We start from the raw sequence: 20,300 nt of genomic DNA, 5'->3' as shown, positions 1-20,300 counted from the left end.
AATATAATGCTCCATCAATATTTCAACTTATAATTCTTCATTCTTATCTGACCCCATTAAAACTGTTGACGACAGAGCCGTTATTTGACTATAAATCAATCTTCCTTCTCAGTTTCTATAATTGGGGAAGGCAGACGGTGGAACTTAGAAATACATGTGAAAATCCAAAAAAATCTAACCATTTGAATAATATATATCACTTTAAATAATATATATTTGTCTATAGGTTTGTGTTAAAATGACAACCCCTCTTAAAATAACAACGTGACAATGCTTATACATCAATATTATAAACGCTACACAGCAATATTACAAACACTACACAACAATCTATAGATTGTTGTATAGTGGTCGGATATTGCTGTTTAAGAAATATTGTTGTACAAAGACAACATATTACTGCCCGTCTTTTTCCAGATTTTTTTTTTGCCACGTGGCAGCTTATTATTCGATCCACGTGTACAAATGATTGGCTAGAAATAGTGGTATGGTGTTATTTTAAGGGGTGGTGGCACCCTAACATGCCCCTTTGTATATATATAATAAAGTTTGTTCTTTTATGCATAGGATCTACAATCGCATGTTATAGTAATCATAAAGAGATGATGACAAAGAACTTCCACAGAAGCAAGACATATTTCTTTATGTCTCCTAAAATAAGAAATATGTGGCAGGAAATTTTGTATATATATAGTGAGCATTAGATCTATGCTTAGCACATATTCTTTGCATGATTCCGACCTATTGTGCCCAAACCCAGTAATAATAAGACATATTTGGATCGACAGTCGATAAAATCAGCTAATATTAAAGCAACAGAATCTGAATTCTTGCTGGAACAACAACCTATCTCCATGTGATCACACAACATTATCTTCCAAAATTGTTTCCTAATATTAGTTAAACCTTTTTAATCTCGTGAAATTCTACTGTTTGGATTGATGAGCTAGGTTGTCGGCTTTATGAATATAATGTGGGTAAAAAGTGAAGAAGACCCTCAATTGAAGCTAGGTTAAAAGAGGGTGTTTTAAAGGAAATAAAAAAAATGTAACACTTCATTCGTTTCATTAGTTGATCCACACACCACAAGACGCGTTGAAATATTTGTAATGTATAGAAATTTAATTCGATCCGCACACCACAAGACAGCGTTGAAATATTTGTAATGTAATGTATTGAAATTTAATTTTAAGTCGTGAATTACGAAACGAGACATCCAAATGAGACACCCACGGCCAAATTGAATGGTTAAATGTTATGAAATGAACGACGATTACATGTTTCTACTCTTTGTCAGCCCTAGTTGACTCTCAACCTATCATTGGCTCCTTCATAATTTAATTACTCCCTCCGTCCGCCATTAGGAGTCTCACTCATGGGCGGTGCGAGTTTTAAGAAATGTTAAGAAAAGTGGGTGGAAAAAAGTTAGTGGAATAGGGGTCCCACTTGTATATATTAGTTTTAAAATGAAATGTGAGTGGGATGAATTAGTGGAAGGTTGGAAGAGTACCAATTTATGGTAAAAGTGAACCGGGGCTCTTATTCGCAGACAGACTAAAATGAAAAAAAGAAAAACGAAACTCTTATTCGCGGACGGAGAGAGTACTTGTCATAGTTAAAGACCATTAGTAGCTTATATATTCTCCGGATTTTGCTCGTTTTCCTTGAAAAAAATTGCAACGGTTTCGCTTCAAAAAAGGGGGAAAATAAATACACATGTTAATAGCTATAATTATGATGAGACCGATTATTATGGTGCAATAAAATGTAATAATAGTAGATTCATTGTGACATGACCAGCTTGAAATTCTTCATAGTTTGACCTGAAAATTTTAAATTTGCAGTACTTTTTGTTCTCTTAATTAATTCAATAAGACCTGATTAGTACCCATATTTACTGTTCTTAATAGAATTTTGACTGTGCCCATGTATCACCATATTTCCCCTCACTTTTTGTAATATAATTAAAATTTTAAATTAATAGAAGATTATACTCTGAAACTAATTAACAGCTGAAATAATTATATACTCCATATCACATGTCAGATACCTGTATATTTCATGCTGACATTTTATTCAATAAAAATCAGCAATACACACATAACAGAATCCATACACAGACAAAAAGAACACCTTTTTATTATTGTATTAAAGCAATACTTCCATTGCATGCCAATTTTCATCCAATAATATCAAAAACTCCATAGATTTTTATTCATCTCCATCTTCAATATTGTCACAAACCAGACTTTTATAGGGCCTCCACGTGCACATATTCATTCAAAACTCTCCTAATATTGCCAAGAACATACACAAAAGAAAAACTCAGTGATCAACTTCCTTTATTCCCCCATGTCCTTTCTCCACAAATAGCTGTTGCTGCAGATATTGTATCGTACCGAAAATGCGTACCGAAAATGTGAAGTAAAATAGTAGTAATAAAAAAAAAAATTAATTCCCACACGCGTTTCTCTTTCATCAAGAGATATATATATATATATATATAAAGCCCGTGACCACAATTCTCACCACCACTTCTCTATAATCTAATCACGGACTCACCAAAGCCAAACATGACTTCACCTCTTATTCTTTGCCTCCTCCTCTTTCTCCTCCTTCTGCCTGCCCACGCCGCCGCAGGCGGCGTGGGCGGCAAGTGGGACTTGCTCCTCTCCAATGTCGGAATCTCAGCCATGCACATGCAGCTCCTTCACACGGACCGCGTGGTCATGTTCGACCGGACCGACTTCGGCCCCTCGAACATCTCCCTCCCGAACGGCCGGTGCCGCCATGACCCGGACGACAAGGCCCTCCCAGTCGACTGCACCGCGCACTCGGTCGAGTATGACGTGGCAGCCAACTCCATCCGCCCCCTGACCGTCCTCACGGACGTCTGGTGCTCCTCGGGAGCCGTCTCCCCGGACGGCTCCCTGGTCCAGGCAGGGGGCTATAACGACGGCGATCATGCCGTCCGCACCTATAGCCCCTGCCCGGACTGCGACTGGGAGGAGCTCAGAAACGGGCTCTCCCAGCGTAGGTGGTACGCCACCAGCCAAATCCTCCCGGACGGCCGCCAGATCATCGTTGGCGGCCGGAGGCAGTTCAACTACGAGTTCTACCCGAAGAAATCCGATACCTCCTACAACCTCCCCTTCCTCGTCCAGACGAACGACCCTCGCCTCGAGAACAACCTGTACCCATTCGTGTTCCTGAACACGGACGGGAATTTGTTCATCTTCGCCAACAACCGAGCGATACTGTTCGATCACGCGAGCTCGGGAGTGGTACGGACGTACCCGACCGTCCCGGGCGGGGACCCGAGGAACTACCCGAGCACAGGCTCCGCGGTTCTGCTCCCGCTGGGGAGCAGAACCGGAGCCGAGGTGATGGTGTGCGGCGGCGCGCCGAAGGGAGCGTTTATCAGAGCAAACAATGGTGATTTTGTAAAGGCGCTTGACACGTGCGGGAGGATCCGGATAAACGACCCGAATCCCCAATGGGTCATGGAGACCATGCCCCTGGGTCGGGTCATGGGTGACATGTTGCTTCTGCCAGATGGCAATGTTTTAATTATCAACGGGGCGGGTTTAGGCACGGCCGGGTGGGAAATGGGCCGAAACCCGGTTTTATCGCCGGTTTTATACTACCCGAATAAGCCATCCGGGTCAAGGTTCGAGGTCCAAAACCCGACATCGACCCCTAGAATGTACCACTCTGCTGCGGTATTACTTCGCGACGGTCGAGTCCTCGTTGGTGGAAGCAATCCTCACATATATTATAATTTTACTAACGTAAAATTCCCGACGGATTTAACTCTCGAATCGTTTTCACCGCCGTATTTGGACCCTCGGTTCGCGTATCTGCGGCCGAGGATCATTACGCCCGTATCTGAATCCGTATTCGGATACGGGCAACAGGTTACGGTCCGGTTCAGCATCCCTCCGGGCCGGCTAGACAGAGGCTCGATCACGGTGACGATGATTGCGCCGTCGTTTGCGACTCACTCGTTCTCGATGAGTCAAAGATTACTAGTCCTTGACCGTGGGGATGTGACTCCGGTCGGAATATCCACTTATCGAATTCGGGTTGGAATGCCGGGTTCGGGCAATCTTGCACCGGCTGGGTACTATCTTTTGTTCGTGGTCCATAGAGATATTCCGAGTGAGGGGATTTGGATCCGTATCAATTGAGTGAATTCGGGTCGGGTCGGCCTAATTGGTTTGGTTTTTACTGAGGGGATGTAATTAGATACATAGTATTAGTATTATTTGTGACAAATGATTCATTACAAGGGAAATATTTGTATACACTTTTATTCAGAATTATTGAAATGAACTACGTGCACGTATAAAAGAGGGCTTCTATCAAGAAAGTTTAATGATATGTGGATGTGAAATTGATTTAGGTTGGCACTATGTGCAATTCGTGACGTTTTAAACTGAAATTATAGAAATAGAATTATAATAAATTCTAAATCCTAATGGTTAGACAAAGCCGTTGGAATTTCTATTATAGTCTATTGTTTGGTTTTTGGACGAATGTAAATATGTAATATGTGTATGCCGAGCGTTGAGACTATTTGTGCGAGATTGACGTGAACGAATAGTACTTTGGTGTTCTTATTTATGAACGGAAAGAGTAATAGTTTTGTTAAAATATGCTAAGTATGATTTCTCTAGCTGCATTACTTTATTTTGAGAAATCTAGTTGATATATAATTAGCATTAAAATAGTGAATTCAAAAAAATAGGTTTTTCTTTTGTTAGGATTAAATCTGATTATATCCAAGTGAATGACATTGATATTTAATTTGGTCACGAAGCAAGCGATAAACCAATCAATCAAAAATAATAACACAAAAAACCGAAGTCTAACTCGTGAAGGAACATTATTAATCAATCATTTAGCTAAAGTATAGCCTTATCATATTGGCAAACGCAATTTAGATCTATCATTGATTGAAAACGACTTATAGATGAAGGCCACCCTTAATTGATAGTCACATCTATTTGTTAGTTATGGTATATAAGCACGTATTTGAGGTGACTTTGAACCTTCAACTTTAGATAGAAGGCATTTAAGTTGCATTTCCTAGTATGAAAAATAAATATTTTTAAAATCTTATTCACATATTAATATGCGATATCTAAAAAAAAAGAGTGATTTATCTGTAGTCCCTATTCATAGGAAGCAGAGGCAGACGCATAAATTTTTGTCAGTAGGGGCTACGAAAATTAGTCTTGTGGGTGAAACAAGTTTTAATGCTTGTTAGTACCGTAAAAAGATAGAGAGGGTTTAGTACAATAAAAGAGGAGAAAAATTTGGTGGTTATCGTTCTATAAATAAAAATATACTAATTTTAGTGAACATACCAAAAAAAGACTATTTTTTGTAAATAATTTTTAAAATAAAAAATAGAATAAATATACAAGAAGTTTTTACGTAATTAAGTTAAAAGAAAAAAGTCTAAAAATTTAACTTATGGTTAGAGTTACTAAGAAAATAAAAGTTGTTTGCATCGATTATATGGAAGAAAAATGAAATAATACTTTGTTAAATTTAGAATTCATCAATTGAAAATTAAGTTATCAAATAGAGTCCAAAGAAAATTTAACAATACATATTTTTGAAGAAATCCATATATTTCTATCAAAACAAATAGGCTTTTAAGAGAAGTTGTCCTTTTAATTTAATTTAGTACCCAATAAATAAACCAACATCTTTAAAAAGGCACAACGACTCGATATATTTTTACTAGGAAGTTTATAATATTAATTGTAATAAAGTCATCTTCTTCCTCAAACTCTCATCTCATCAACTATTATTCTTCATTTTATCCTCTATAATTTTTTATTTCTTATTCATTTCAACCCCTCTTACTACTCATTTTTTTGATGATTTAGTTTTCAATAACATTAATTTAGTGAGGGTTGGAGGTAAATTTCAGAAATTTTACTCATTTTTGAAATAGAAAAAATTCAAAAAAATATTTTGGGTTTGGGCTTAAGCCATTTACCATCTGCACGTGTGTCCGCCAATGATGGGAAGGTCTTTAGTAAATCGGTTATTTGAATTTGGATTTTGAGTATAAAGATTACACGATATTTCAATTTCCATTTCAATTATATGCACATCCTTCTATTGAGGATATTGCCCACAACCCTCAAATAATCACATTCTCCATTTAAGGTTATGACTTATGAGTATAAAGAATCCATCAACGTTTTAAAAGTGGATCAATCCATGGAGGATGCATTAATACATTTATCAATTTATGACATTGAATAGATTCTTCCCGAATTAAGTAACAACGACATGTATTAAATGTTCAGTCCAAGCCAATACACTTACGACACGAAGTTAGGATAAACGGTGATTCATACTAGATCCTCGAAGATCTCTCAAATAAAATGACTATTTAATCAGACTTGTGAGCATAAAGCCATAAATATTCCCCTACATGTCAACAATGTGCTCAATCCATGGGATTACGGTAATACATTAAGAAATTATTCCTTCAGTCATAATTTCCTTTAGATTCAGGAATAACGACACACACTATATGCGGGCCAAAGCCAAAGGATTTACCTTGAAGTATAATGACAAATGGCAATTCAAATGAAATTCAATAACTATTTTGAACCACGAAACCCTCGATTTCCATTTTAGTTCACATTAAATGCATCACAATCTTAGGGTTTCGAGCATAAAGATTCCACCGACATTTCCAACCCTCGAGGATGCAATAATACAGTTAAGAATTATTTCGCAAATAAAATGACCATTTAATCAGACTTGTGAGCATAAAGTCATAAATATTCCACGTACGTGTCAACAATGTGCTCAATCCATGGGATTACGGTAATACATTAAGAAATTATTCCTTCAGTCATACTCTCTTTGGATTCAGGAATAACGACACACACTATATGCGGGCCCAGGCCAAAGGATTTACGTCGAAGTATAATGACAAATGGCAATTCAAATGAAATTCAAGTACTCTTTTGAACCACGAAACCCTCGATTTTCATTTTAGTTCACATTAATGCATCACAAATCTTAGGGTTTTGAGCATAAAGATTCCACCGACATTTCCAACCCTCGAGGATGCAATAATACAGTTAAGAATTATCTCATCGAACAGACTCCCCCGTGATCGCGGAATAACGACACGCATTAAATGTTCTGTCTAGATCAAGGAATTTACGTCGACAAGTCACGACAAATGGTAAATCAGACTAGATTCAGTAAATTTAAACCACGAAACCCTCGATTTTCGTTTCTTTTATAAGTGCATGGCTCTAAAAAATAAAATGCATGACAAAGGTATAATCCTACTAAATTATCAATTGCAATTTGCACCCACCATTGGTATATGCTAATATGGCATGAAGAAAATTTTACAATAAAAATAAAATATTAATATAACAAAATAATTTTAGCACCATGGCATCTTCCCCCTAAATATTTGCAGGCAAATTCGAATAAAATTTGTGTATTCGACGCTGTAACCCAATCCCTTATAATTATAGCAGTCAAGCTCACAGAATCAAGCACAGCTTCGAATGCAACTTCATTGCTGTATGTTTCACTAGTGTTGGAGCAGAATTATATTTTTTTACCGAGGGCGAAATCAAGCGGCTGCTGCGGTGTTCATCACTCGCCCAATCGTCCGGAATTTCCCGCTGAGTCAGGTTTGATCCCCTAGCTAACCCTTGCTTTGCTTCCTTGATGTGTTTTCGTGTTGAATTAAGGTTTTCGAATTTCGCCTCAGGATTTTGATTGTTTTTTTCGGAAAATGGGGGAAAAAAACCTGAATTTGGCGAGGCTGATTTTTGCTAATTTGACCTGTTCGATTTGTGTTTTCAATGCATGTGGGTGCTGAATGTGATTGTTCCGTGGGCAGGGAATTCCAGTGGGTGGGATTGGAGTGAAGGCTGGAGTTAGGGTTTGAAACCCTATGGTTCAGGCGATGGATGAGGAGGAAAACAAAATGGGTCTGAAAAGAGAGTCTAAACATGCTGGAACCGCGGTTGATTCGGGGGATGATGAGCCTATTAGGTCACTGTTAAAGCTCAAGGGGAGGAAGGGCTCCAAGAGAAATAGGGTGGCAGCAGATGGTGGTGGACGAAAAAGTAAAAAGGTTGGGAAGGTGGATTCTGAGGATGATGAATCAGGTGGTATGAATGACACATTGGCGAACTTCCGGAAAAAATTGAGGGGTCCAAGAAAGGAGGGTGGATCTGCAGTAGCTGCTGTGAAAGACTTGAGCAGCAATGTGTCCGAGCCGCTCTGCCAGGCTCTTGATGAGTCTGTGGAGGCCTGCAGATCAGATTCGAATTTGACTTCTGAGACAAAGAGAAGATGTCTGGTAAGCAATGAAGGTGAATCTTCTGGGGATGCAATGGTTATGGAGAGTACAAAGAGGAAAACTAAAAGGAAAAATAAGAGATGCAAGGTCAATTCAGATGCAAAGATATTGGAAAACTCTGAATCTAATGATTTGGGTTACAATACATCTAGGATTGATTCATTGCAGCACAAGAAAGAGGATGCTTCAGAGTTAAAGGGAGAAGTGTTGGAGGATTCTATATCTGCCTACTTTCAGAAGGTGCAGTCAGGGATGTCTGCTAAGTCACGCATTTCTTCTAGATTGAAACTGGCTAAGGTGTCAAATGACGTGACATACTCTGGTGTTGGCTCAGAAGCTCTTGTTGATGAAGCTCTTCCTACTTCAAAACTCGTCCAGGAAATCCTTATACCCGATGACAGATATGGTGCAGCAAGTGAGCAAGGTTCATTAAGACCAACCTTGATTGAAAAGAGTGTATATGATTGTTTACCAGAAGACTTGAACTCTACCCTGGGGAATCCAGCTGATTCTAAGCAAGGACTTATTTCTAGTACACCAGATTCCAATAAGATACGGAAATCCACTGACATTGAGGAGAATTCATCTGTTAATGTTATCCCAAAAAACTCAGCTTTAAAAAGCAGTGCCCTAACATCTGCTTCAAGCTTGAGGACCGAATTTGCGGGTGATAAAACAAAATCTGAATTCATTGAGGAGAAGTCTGTGTTGGGGAATGTCCCTCATAATTCAAAAAATTTCCTTGATAGACAGATTGATGTAGATGGCTGTGCAGAAGCTGAGGATTTGGGCACGCTGACATCCTTGTGTGAAGGCACAACTAGAACTAATGAGGCTGTCAAACAAGATAAAGTGCTTGATTATGGTTTGCCACCATCTACTTTTTACAAACCACAGAAGGAACATCATTCTGAAGATCTTGATGGCCCAGTTACAGTCATAGGTAACTGCTGTGAAGTAGACCTTCAACCTTTGTTTTCACAAGGGGAAGATGATCAGGTGTCAGAATGTCGGTCATCGCCGGTGTCAGCTAGTGAAAACCAAAAACTTGAAGTGGCTTTCCGGAAGCACAATGATGAGTGCAAGGAAGTTATTATTGAATCAGGGCACACTTGTGAACCTTCTCATGTTCTGCTTCAAGGTGATTGCAAGCCAAACCGTGATGTTCCTTCTGCAGGTGAAGAGATCAATGATAGTGCATGCGAAGCTGAGCAGGAAACTAAGGATACTTTATCTGTTGGTCAGCGAGCTGCTCGGAATGCCAAAAAACAAAGGCACGGCGACATGGCTTATGATGGTGATATTGATTGGGATATTTTGATTCAGAGTCAAGAGTTGTTTGGAAGTCATAGAGTGGATAAAACAAGAGAAAAGCTCAATCCGTTATCAACTGCAATGGATGCTGAAAGTGGAAAAGCAGCAGCTATTGCTGCGGGGCTTAAAGCTCGTGCAGTAAGCCCCCTTGAGAAAATCAAATTCAAGGAAGTTTTGAAACGCAAAGGTGGACTTCAGGAGTACTTGGAGTGCAGGTCAGTATACCCTGCTACTAGTTGCCTGCCTACTTTTCCTGAACGTTGCCAACATGATTTACATGGTCATTTAAACCAGTGCCTCTAGTATTAGTTACTTTCCATTGGTCAATGTCATTATTGTTCAAACTAGCTATTATAGTTTGCCATTATTTGAGTTCATAGAATGGCTTTGTAAGCTAGTTTGTGGTGCTCCAATGAATTTTGGAACAATTCCATTACTTCTTTGAGGGGACTCATTAGGCAGAAAATATTACTTATCTTACAAGTATGTATTGCCATATTGGTGACTTAAGAATGGTAGATGGAGTATATTGGAGTATATTTGTCTAGAGCTTCTATCTATCTTGATCCATTTCGATTTATTTTGTTTGTAATGTTTGAGAACATGTGAACATAGTCTACTTTTGTTATTGAGCTAGAACAATCAAAACTCCCACTCTGTTGTGGGTTTTTGGGTTGCTGTGCTCTTGCAAAAAATGCTTATGTGCTGCATTTTTATCTCATTCTCATGCAGCCTTGTTCTGTTTACAAGGCTAATAAATCTTATAAATATTTAGCTTCATCCTACTTCTGAAGCACAGGCTTAACAGGTTTTGTTTCTTTTAGGATTTTTACTTAGCAAAAAATCCTGATGTGTCTGAGTATAAGATGCAATGCCTTTTGGATGGTTTCTGTAGTCTTTTTATGAGCTTTAGAGTCTCAATCTTTGATGCTTTGCAGGAACCACATATTAAGTGTTTGGAACAAAGATGTCAGCCGGGTTTTGCCGCTGACAGACTTTGGGGTGTCTGATGCTCCTTTGGTTGCTGAAAGCCAACATGCGTCTCTCATGAGAGAGATCTTTATCTTTCTCGATCAATGTGTAAGTTTTCAGATTTCATATCATACAGGGAGAAATGTTGAATTCTTATATGAACATCCTCATTTCTAAACTGCTGTTATCATGGTCCATGTTCCTGTTTAATGTAAATCAGCCCAATCAAGAATGTGGTGCAATTTACTCTATAGTAAATGAAATCTAGATAAGGAATTCAAATTACATGACTGGAATAAATGTTTAAATCAAACAGAGGAAGTCAATTCCTAAAGGATAGGGATCATGTTGGAAAGCAAAAGAACTATAACCCTCTGTTCACTAGTACTATTATATTGAACATTAATTGAAATAGGAGGAGTATAGCATCTGGCTAAGAGAGAGAATGATGCGGGGCAAAATGTATACGTCCAATAGAAGTGCAAGAGATGTTCTTATGTGCTGCAACTTCTTTTTAAGTGGATTGAAATAACATAAACTGATGTTGAACTAAAACATTTGGGTGGAGATTCTATGTAGTTTTCCCTTTAATTTTGTAATACTCATATCCTGTCATTTAGTTTTGTGGTACCTTTCTTTTGTGTTCTGATGGTTTTGCTTCTTGCAATTTTCTAGATGTTTATATGTACTTTCTAGTCTTCAGTTCCCTTTGTTCATTTGGCAATTTGATTTTACAGGGTTATATAAATTTTGGAGTGACTTCTGTAAAGACAAAGCCAGCAAACTGCATCAAGCATGACTTGAATGTTTCAACTGAGGATGAGTTTGGAGAAAGTGCGGAGCTCCGTCTGCCTGATTCAGACCAAGGAGTTTCCTTTAATTTTGGGAAGGAAAAAAGTCGGGAGACCGGCATAGGAGGACATGATGAGGATGCATCTGGGGATGGAAACCTGAAAGGCAAAGTCGTGTTAGATTATGGGGTTGCAAATATTGAGGCCTTAGAATCATCTGCCCCGTGTATTCCGCAACAAAGTCTGCAAGATGATAGTCTAGGGACTAATGCACTTGATCCTAAACCCTCCAATGAAGCTGCTACTTCAGAATATACGGGTCTGCCATGTAAAGATGAGAATGCGGAAAAAATCCCTTCTGTCCATCCTGATTTACAGTTTGCTAGTGAGTCAGGATCTGCTATAACTATAAAGCTCCCAAAAGGCGGGTCTGCCATTTCTTGTGATTCCTTTAATGATGCATATAACCATAGATGTAATAAGTCAGGACCAAAGAATAATGTAATAGTTATTGGAGCTGGTCCTGCTGGCTTAACTGCAGCGCGCCACTTGCAGCGGCAAGGTTTTATTGTCACAGTCCTTGAGGCTAGGAGCAGAATAGGAGGTCGTGTTTTTACTGATCATGCATCTTTAAGTGTTCCTGTAGATCTTGGAGCTAGCATCATTACAGGTGTAGAAGCAGACGTGACCTCAGAAAGAAGACCTGATCCTTCTTCCTTGATTTGTTCTCAGTTGGGACTTGAGTTGACAGTGTTAAACAGTGACTGTCCCCTATATGATACTGTGACTGGTGAGAAAGTTCCTGCAGATCTGGACGAAGCACTGGAAGCAGAGTATAATAGCCTACTGGATGATATGGAACTGCTGGCTGCTGAAAAGGGGGAACGTGCCATGAAGATGTCTCTTGAGGAGGGCTTAGAATACAGCCTCAAAAGTCGGCGTATGGCTTATCATGGAGAAGATCATGCGGAACTTAGACCTATTAAATCTCAAGATAACTCCGTGGCTGCTGAAAGGATTTCCACAGATGAAGAAAATCCCAATTCTCAGGTTTCTAAACTAGAGGGCATCAATCCTCTTGAAAGAAGAGTCATGGATTGGCATTTTGCTCACTTAGAGTATGGTTGCGCTGCTTTGCTTAAAGAAGTCTCACTTCCAAACTGGAATCAGGATGATGTATATGGAGGGTTCGGTGGAGCTCATTGTATGATAAAAGGTGGTTACAGCACTGTTGTTGAATCTCTTGCAGAAGGAATTTGCATTCACTTGGACCATGTTGTTACGGATATTACATACATCCCGAAGGACTGTCTGACAAATAATGAACTTCAGAAAAGAGTTAAAGTTTCTACATCAAATGGGAATGAATTTTCAGGAGATGCAATCCTGGTCACCGTACCACTTGGATGCCTGAAAGCAGAAACAATCAAATTCTCACCGCCATTACCTCATTGGAAATCTATCTCTATAAAGAGGCTGGGATTTGGCGTCCTAAATAAGGTGGTCATGGAATTTCCTGAAGTATTTTGGGATGACAGTATTGACTACTTTGGTGCCACTGCCGAAGTATCAGATCAACGTGGCAGATGCTTTATGTTCTGGAATGTCAAGAAAACAGTTGGAGCACCTGTTTTGATAGCCTTGCTTGTTGGTAAGGCTGCTATTGACGGCCAGAATATTAATTCTTCCGATCATGTTGGTCATGCCGTGAGTGTTCTCCGAAAATTATTTGGCGAAGATAAAGTTCAAGACCCAGTTGCCTCTGTAGTAACTGACTGGGGAAAAGACCCTTACAGCTATGGTGCTTATTCCTATGTTGCCGTGGGTTCATCTGGAGAAGACTATGATATTTTGGGAAGGCCAGTTGACAATTGTTTATTTTTTGCTGGTGAAGCAACATGCAAGGAGCATCCTGACACTGTTGGTGGTGCAATGATGAGTGGGCTTCGAGAGGCTGTACGAATAATAGATATATTGAATGTAGGAACTGATTACACTGCAGAAGCGGAGGCCATGGAGGCTGCGAGAAGACACTCGGATATTGGAAGGAGTGAAATAAAGGACATTGTTAGGCGGCTAGAGGATTTAGATTTCTCTAGTTCATTGTATAAGAATTCTTTGGATGAGTCCGAGATATCAACTTGGGGTTCAGTACTGAAGGATATGTTTTTCACTGCAAGAACTACAGCTGGGAGATTACATCTAGCTAAAGAGTTATTAAAACTTCCTGTTCGGTTTTTGAAGACCTTCGCTAGCACTAAAGAAGGCCTCAGCACCCTTAACTCATGGATTCTGGTGAGTGTTCTACTTGATATACTGTTTTAACTTCCAAGTTAGGTTATTCTGCAGTTTCCACTTGGGCTTTCTTAATACTAAAACTATTAATTGCTTTAAATTTGCTTCGTGGTTTCAGGATTCAATGGGAAAGGATGGAACCCAGCTCTTGCGACATTGTGTCCGTCTACTTGTACTCGTTTCAAAGGATTTGCTTGCTGTTCGTTTGTCAGGTGAGTGCACTACTTCCTCTGTTTGCTAACCAGCATTCCTGATCTCTTCATTGTGTCTGCCTTCATCTTAGCTTTGATTGTGTTGGCTCATCATAGAGCTGTATAAACTCATATGAAAAATCTCGGTTGTGTGATTTTCCCTCTCTTACATTGTTTATGTAGCGCAGTACATCAGGCATCATAGTAACTGTTTATTTCTCATTACTTCCCTTAGGAATTGGAAAAACTGTGAAAGAGAAAGTTTGTGTACATACCAGTCGTGATATACGCGCAATAGCTAGCCAGCTTGTGAGCGTGTGGGTTGAACTTTTCCGTAAGGAGAAGGCTTCTAAAGGACTGAAATTACTTAGGCAGTCTACGCTGGATTCGAAGAGCAAATCTCCTGTTGTTTCTGGAAAGCCACCACTCCGCATACAACATACTGATAGCAAGGCTTCCGGCCCTTCCACCATAAGCACCAAGACACTGATTGATGAGCCTGTTCTACCAGGAACAAGAATTAACCCAAAGTCAGAAACTCAGCTCTCCAACTCTAATGGTTCAAGCAGGAATGTCATGGAGGAGGAAGGTGATGTTATAATGTCTGAAGAAGAAAAGGCTGCCTTTGCTGCAGCAGAAGCTGCTCGTGCTGCAGCAATTGCTGCTGCCAAGGTTGCTTCTTGTTCTTTCTATAGCATTCATTCTTTCTAATTGCAAGTCTTACTTTGGTATATCAGGTTTGTATATATGCTGGATTTGGACAAACTGATTGCTACTTATAACTCCTGGTTTACATAAAAGATAATCACTGACTTTCTATTAATCCTAAGGTGTCAAATGAAGTTTGCTCTACTTGTTTTGGTTGTCACTGTCTAGTCCTTTCCCCAAGATTCTGCATGCTTTAAAGTGAATTTGATTCTGTAGTAAGATAGATATGTGGCAATTACCTCTGTATTCGCAATATTAGACATCACTGGCCGCTGTTCTGTTGCCTCTGTTCTTTGCATTGGTGGTCATGGTGCCCACACAAAAACAACCTCTTCTAAAGCTATTATTCCGTAATCTGCTGCACTGCCATGTGTTCCAGTTTCCAACTCCTCTTTTTGCACAAGCCTGGATTATACCAAAGAAAAAAATATCCTGTGGTGTTCATGGTTTAAAAATGTGTTTGTGAGGTGCATCTTTTAGTGGCGTCTTACCTGATAAATGGGGGCTTGCCTCAGCCTAGCTGAGGCGCATCGAGTTGATAGCCTCACATATATGATTCAAGTACCTTTCTTTCCAGTTTTTTGGGCTTCTCGAGGCTCTGAAATGAATGGACTTTCATGTTTATGCCTCAACATGAACTGGGCATTTAGTATAAACAGCCGTACTTAAGAAGTAAAGAAAAATGTGGGAAAATTGAAACCAAAGGTTTCCCTATGTTCTGATTCTAGGGTTTAAGTTATATTTTCTTCTGTTTTGACTCAGACTAATTTCATGTTCTTTATGATGTATGCTGCAGGCATATGCTGCTTCTGGTGCCAAGCATAATTCTTCGATACAGGCTCCCAAAATTCTCTCGTTTCACAAATTTGCCATGCGTGGGCAGCATGGTAATATGGATGAGTGTGACAGTAGAAAGAATTGGTCTGGTGCTGCCATAGGAAGACAAGATTGCTTATCTGAAATAGATTCTAGGAACTGCAGAGTGAGAGATTGGTCAGTTGATTTCTCTGCTACTGGTGTCAACCTTGAGAGTTCAAAAATGTCGGTTGATAATCGTTCACATCGGAGCCATTCTAATGAAATTCCTAATCAGTTGAACATCCGAGAGCACTCTGGGGAAAGTGTAGCCGTAGATAGCAGCATACTGACAAAAGCATGGGTGGATAATGCCGGTAGCGTAGGGATTAAAGATTACAGTGCTATTGAAAGATGGCAATGCCAGGCAGCAGCTGCTAGTTCGGGCTTATCTCATGGGACAATGCACATAACAGATGAGGAGGATTCAAACATGAGTTCAAAGATGCATCAGTGGAAACATGATCGACTGGCAAATGAGAGTTCTGCCTCTCAAGTTACAATAAACAAAGAATCCAAAAGGAACCAGCCTAGAGGAGCAGAGCGTATAAAGCAGTCAGTTGTGGATTATGTGACTTCATTGCTTATGCCCCTCTATAAAGCGAGGAAAATTGATAGGGAAGGTTACAAGTCAATAATGAAGAAAACGGCGACCAAGGTTATTTCTTATATCATTCCTTTCTGGTCTCCCTCCCTTTTGTGAACTATGTTTTATATTTATATTATATTTCAGGTTATGGAGCAGGCTACTGATGCTGAAAAAGCAATGGCTGTTTCTGAATTTCTTGATTCCAAACGTAAAAATAAGGTAGCCATAATTTGTTTTCAACTTATAAAGGCCATATAACTCTTAAGTAGTATATTATGTTTTATGTAGTATAAGCACTCTAGCAGTCTGGATTGTTTCCAAGATATTAAGTTACCAGAAAGTGTTGGCACATTATTGGCAACAATGTGCCATGATTGTGTGATAACATGTAATTAAGTCTTTAAATTATGTCCTCTCAAAACAGAAACAAAACCTTCATTATGTTGAACCTATCTTATAGGCACTTTTGTTATGATTATAACATGATGCATAAGAATCTTTTTGTTCTCTCCTTTGTTTTACTAAAAACTGTCAATCTACGATCATGTCTCTCAAGAAGATTTTGTAGTCTGTTCATTTTGTATTATATTCATCCTATTATGCAGAATCTAGATTAAGAAACATTGACATACTTGTTCATTTTGAATTATATTCATCCTATTATGCAGAATCTAGAGTAAGAAACATTGACATACTTAATTTCAATGTTAACATTTTTAACCATAATTTTCTAAGATAGTTCTCCATTAGATGCTGAGGTCATTTTATTGTGAAGTTACGTACATGTCCTCTGTGGTATTTTCCTGACATGTTTGCCACTTTCCTCAGTTGTTTTATTGTGTTCTCTTATCTGTTTATTTTTGTGTGGACCTTTCACAATATCACTCTATCATGTGGCCAGATTCGTGCATTTGTGGACATGCTGATTGAAAGGCACATGACTATGAAGCCAGGTGCGAAGTCGGGATCTTTTGACAAAGATTAATTGGTGCACCTGTACACAGGATCAAGAAGCTGTCAAATAGTCTCTTACAGCTTGTGGTTAATCCCAAAATGAAGCTTCAATGGTTGATGGTTCTTGTGCTTGCATCTTCCCTGAATGTAAACAAATCATGGGAAATAGCTATTTTTGTTTGCCATAAACGATCAAATCATGACGACATAGCAAATCCCTCTAAAGTTGGATGGGTGTCGTCTGGATCTTATATACAAATTTTCATCCTCCAATTGGAAAGTTGATCTAGAATTGCTTTTTTGGAATTTGTTTCTCATTCTTTTAACTTGTATTTTATGGGTAGAAGCTGAAGACCCCTAACCATTTTCTTCAGGCTTAAAAGAGAAATGAATTGTTTTGTTACTTATGTGTACAGCTTAGAATTATTTTTATGGAAACAAGTATACAGGGAGGGTCTGTCAGTAGCATAGCTTGCTTATGTCTTGGTTAGTTTTGGTTTAATTGCTCACCAAATGTATATGCTTGTTTTTCTTTTAATGGTTAAATTCTTCTCTTTTCCTTGTAATAATGTACAGAATATAACTCTAATAATAAGAATGTCTTTGTTGCTCTTATTTGTCTTAATATTTTGAAGTTCAAGATTCAGTGCTTGGAAAAGATCACAATCAACTTTCTCCCCTTCTTTTAAAGGTCATACGTGTAGAAGGTAATGTGTTTGTTGATTTAAATAATAATTAAGTTATTTGCTGGTAAAGGGTTGATTGCATGTTTATTTAGGTGAGTTCGGTTGTTACTTCCTCTAAATACATATTTTATTCCCAATACTTCTACTTTTTTTGACATTTCTCCCCGTTACTTTAATTTCTTCAGTGTTTCTCCCTGAGCTTTCATAATTTGCATCCTGTTCCCCTTGTACTTTAGTTTCTACATCTTCATCTTTTGTACTTCTATTATATTTTACCCTCTGTTTTCCTGGATGATGCCTTGTGTAATTCCATTCCTATGCGTTGTATAAGTACAAGAATTAAATATGTGTCGGTCCTATTAAAAATGCAGTTTCCCTATTTTGTAGTATTTGCCAAGAAACCTCGTCTCTAAACATGTTAACAACTTGTAGGGTCCGTTCTGTACATGGAATTGGAATTAGAATTCTACGGTATTGAATTTGGAAGAATTGAATTTTATCCTAATCCTTTGTTCGGTAAATTGATATAATTGATATGAAGTTGAATTCAAAAAAATTATGCAATGTGTGTATGTGTGTGTGTGAAGGTGTATGGGCAGGTATGTTTTGTGTGTGTGCAAGGGTGTGTTTTGTGTGTAGATGTGTGTATGTGCAGGTATGTATATGTGTGTGTGTATCTGCAGCCGTGCAGCTGCTGTGTGTATATGTGGTGCGTGCAGCTGTGTGAATGTGTATGTCTGTGCAGGTGTGTGTATATGTGTGTGTGTTTGTGCAGGTGTGTATATATATGTGTCTGTGTACAAGTGTGTCTATGTGTGTCTGTGCAAGTGTGTATGTCTGTGCAGGTGTGTGTGTGTCTGTGCAGGTGTGTGCGTGCGTGCAGGTGTGTGTATATGTGTTTAGGCGTGTGTGTGTAGGTGTGTGTCTGTGCAGGTGGGTGTGTCTGTGCAGGTGTGTGCATATGTGTTTAGGCATGTGTGTGTGTAGGTGTGTGTCTGTGCAGGTGTGTGTATATGTGTTTAGGCATGTGTGTGTAGGTGCGTGTCTGTGCAGGACGTGTGTGTATATGTGTAGGTGTGTGTATGTGTTTAGGCGTGTGTATGTAGGTGTGTGTATATGTGTTTAGACGTGTGTGGGTGTGTGTTTAGGTGTAGGTGCATGCATATAGAACTAAATTGTGGAATTGGGAGGAATTGGAATTGAATTGTAATTAAATTCCAAATCCATAACATTTTGCAGTACCGAACATTGGATTTGGAATTGGAGACCAATTCCGGATGCCCAATTCCATGATACCGAACGGAGCCGTAGTGTTTTCTAATTGTAAAATATATGAGGAGGTTATTGCTGAATTTTTTTAAAGTTGTGTTTGTTGTGTCGATATTAGCACAAGAACCTCTTCCTCTCTCCGGGCAAGTTCCCACTCAGGACAAAAGAAGGTAAGGATTAAGAAAATATCGAAGTTCTTGAATTTCAGTGGTCATTCTTCTTTGATGTTCTGCTAAAACATAAATTGATGCAGTTTAGACATATTGCCTGCAGGTATTATGGTCATAAATTCCTACCTGAATTGGATCACTGGATGTGGTAGTTATTCGACTCTCTTTACGACTTCTAAATTTGTAGGAACTGGAATTGTTTGAAACCTTACATGGCTTCTTCATTCAGGTAACTAACTATGCATTCCTACTCACCCTTTGACATCTGCATGTCAGCATACTTATCATATCCTATTGCAGAAAGTTGTTATACCTGTCTTATTCTGTTCCAAAAATGTTTCATAGAAGGCTAATTATTCATTGCTTGGCAAGATCAATTGTGTGATGGAGTGAAGTTGTAATCTTGTTTGTGGTTCTCTTGCATATGGTTCATCCAGGAAACACAATGAGCTCAAGAGGTTGGTAAATATGAAAGCATACTGGAAGTCGAGTCTCATATTTCTGCTTTTGACTTCATGGCCTTGTGATAGAAATTGGGATGCTGTTATCTATAGAAGAAGATACATGCTTTCATTTACAGGTAGCAAGTGCTCACAGCACTACATCATAAATACTCAGTGAGATCATATTATTATACAGAAATATGGCATTATGTGAAGCTTTTGCTCAAATTTCCATTTATGTTTAATTTTGTTCGGGTATGGATACTATATAGTAATTGATATCAATTTGGTACTTGTCCATGCTTGGGAGAAATAGCTCACTTAGTAATGTGTTGTCAGCTGAGACTTCTCCCTGTTTTTTATTAGGTGCAAGAAAGGATTGATTATATTGCAAGGTTGTATGGTGCAGTTCTTGCATAAAATCTACCTTGTTTAGGTAGATGGAAGGGCGCGGAACAAGAAGCAGTTGAAAACAGCGAACTCATTTTCATATCTACTGGAATTGTAGATTTATAACCACATTTATGTGAATTACAGAATTTAGTCTGCCATTGAGGTCTGTGTGTTCAAATCATTCGAGTGTTTATTGGATCAGGTCCTTTTCATTTCTCGATTTGGTTTATCTAATTCTGTCAATTTGTATTGGTTAATTGTTGTAGATTTAGTTCAAGTAACAATGCAGTCTTTGCTTT

The 20,300-nt window shown here is 38.8% G+C and overlaps 3 protein-coding genes across 12 annotated transcripts; all 3 read left to right on the top strand.

The window, feature by feature from the left end:
* Positions 1-2,601: 2,601 nt before the first annotated feature.
* On the top strand, positions 2,602-4,327 carry LOC125219744 (aldehyde oxidase GLOX-like). The gene has a single exon (XM_048121789.1). It carries the CDS (start codon positions 2,694-2,696, stop codon positions 4,188-4,190), a length of 1,497 nt encoding a protein of 498 aa, XP_047977746.1. The 5' UTR covers positions 2,602-2,693; the 3' UTR covers positions 4,191-4,327.
* Positions 4,328-7,478: 3,151 nt separating this feature from the next.
* Positions 7,479-17,655, top strand: LOC125217822 (lysine-specific histone demethylase 1 homolog 3). The gene is made up of 9 exons (XM_048119362.1): positions 7,479-7,694; positions 7,907-9,900; positions 10,624-10,765; positions 11,395-13,743; positions 13,862-13,955; positions 14,170-14,606; positions 15,439-16,155; positions 16,231-16,305; positions 16,988-17,655. The coding sequence occupies exons 2-9, from the start codon at positions 7,961-7,963 to the stop codon at positions 17,069-17,071; spliced, it is 5,838 nt and encodes a 1,945-aa protein (XP_047975319.1). The 5' UTR covers positions 7,479-7,694; positions 7,907-7,960; the 3' UTR covers positions 17,072-17,655.
* A 114-nt stretch (positions 17,656-17,769) lies between these two features.
* Positions 17,770-20,258, top strand: LOC125217823. 10 transcript variants are annotated; one of them, XM_048119370.1, is made up of 6 exons: positions 18,811-19,165; positions 19,254-19,268; positions 19,353-19,394; positions 19,603-19,623; positions 19,696-19,745; positions 19,975-20,258. In XM_048119370.1, the coding sequence occupies exons 1-6, from the start codon at positions 19,059-19,061 to the stop codon at positions 19,989-19,991; spliced, it is 252 nt and encodes an 83-aa protein (XP_047975327.1). In that variant the 5' UTR covers positions 18,811-19,058; the 3' UTR covers positions 19,992-20,258. The 10 variants fall into 10 exon arrangements, 9 of the variants coding, with proteins under 9 accessions (XP_047975323.1, XP_047975324.1, XP_047975327.1 ...); XM_048119366.1 differs by adding an exon at positions 17,770-18,197 and having other exon boundaries at positions 19,114-19,165; positions 19,603-20,235; XM_048119369.1 differs by lacking the exon at positions 19,696-19,745.
* The last annotated feature ends 42 nt before the right edge of the window (positions 20,259-20,300 follow it).

The sequence above is a fragment of the Salvia hispanica genome, chromosome 4 (genome assembly GCF_023119035.1).
Source record: "Salvia hispanica cultivar TCC Black 2014 chromosome 4, UniMelb_Shisp_WGS_1.0, whole genome shotgun sequence".
Taxonomy (NCBI): Eukaryota; Viridiplantae; Streptophyta; class Magnoliopsida; order Lamiales; family Lamiaceae; genus Salvia; species Salvia hispanica.
Note: the sequence above shows the minus strand (reverse complement) of the source record. Positions and strands in the feature narration are given on the sequence as shown.

Coding starts and splice junctions, on each gene's coding strand:
- LOC125219744 (XM_048121789.1), top strand. CDS start 2,694: ATGCACATGCAGCTCCTTCACACGGACCGCGTGGTCATGTTCGACCGG.
- LOC125217822 (XM_048119362.1), top strand. CDS start 7,961: ATGGTTCAGGCGATGGATGAGGAGGAAAACAAAATGGGTCTGAAAAGA. Junction 13,956..14,169: donor GCTTGCTGTTCGTTTGTCAG/GTGAGTGCACTA, acceptor TACTTCCCTTAG/GAATTGGAAAAACTGTGAAA. Junction 16,306..16,987: donor ATTCCAAACGTAAAAATAAG/GTAGCCATAATT, acceptor TCATGTGGCCAG/ATTCGTGCATTTGTGGACAT.
- LOC125217823 (XM_048119363.1), top strand. CDS start 19,059: ATGAGGAGGTTATTGCTGAATTTTTTTAAAGTTGTGTTTGTTGTGTCG. Junction 19,395..19,602: donor TACATGGCTTCTTCATTCAG/GTAACTAACTAT, acceptor TGGTTCATCCAG/GAAACACAATGAGCTCAAGA.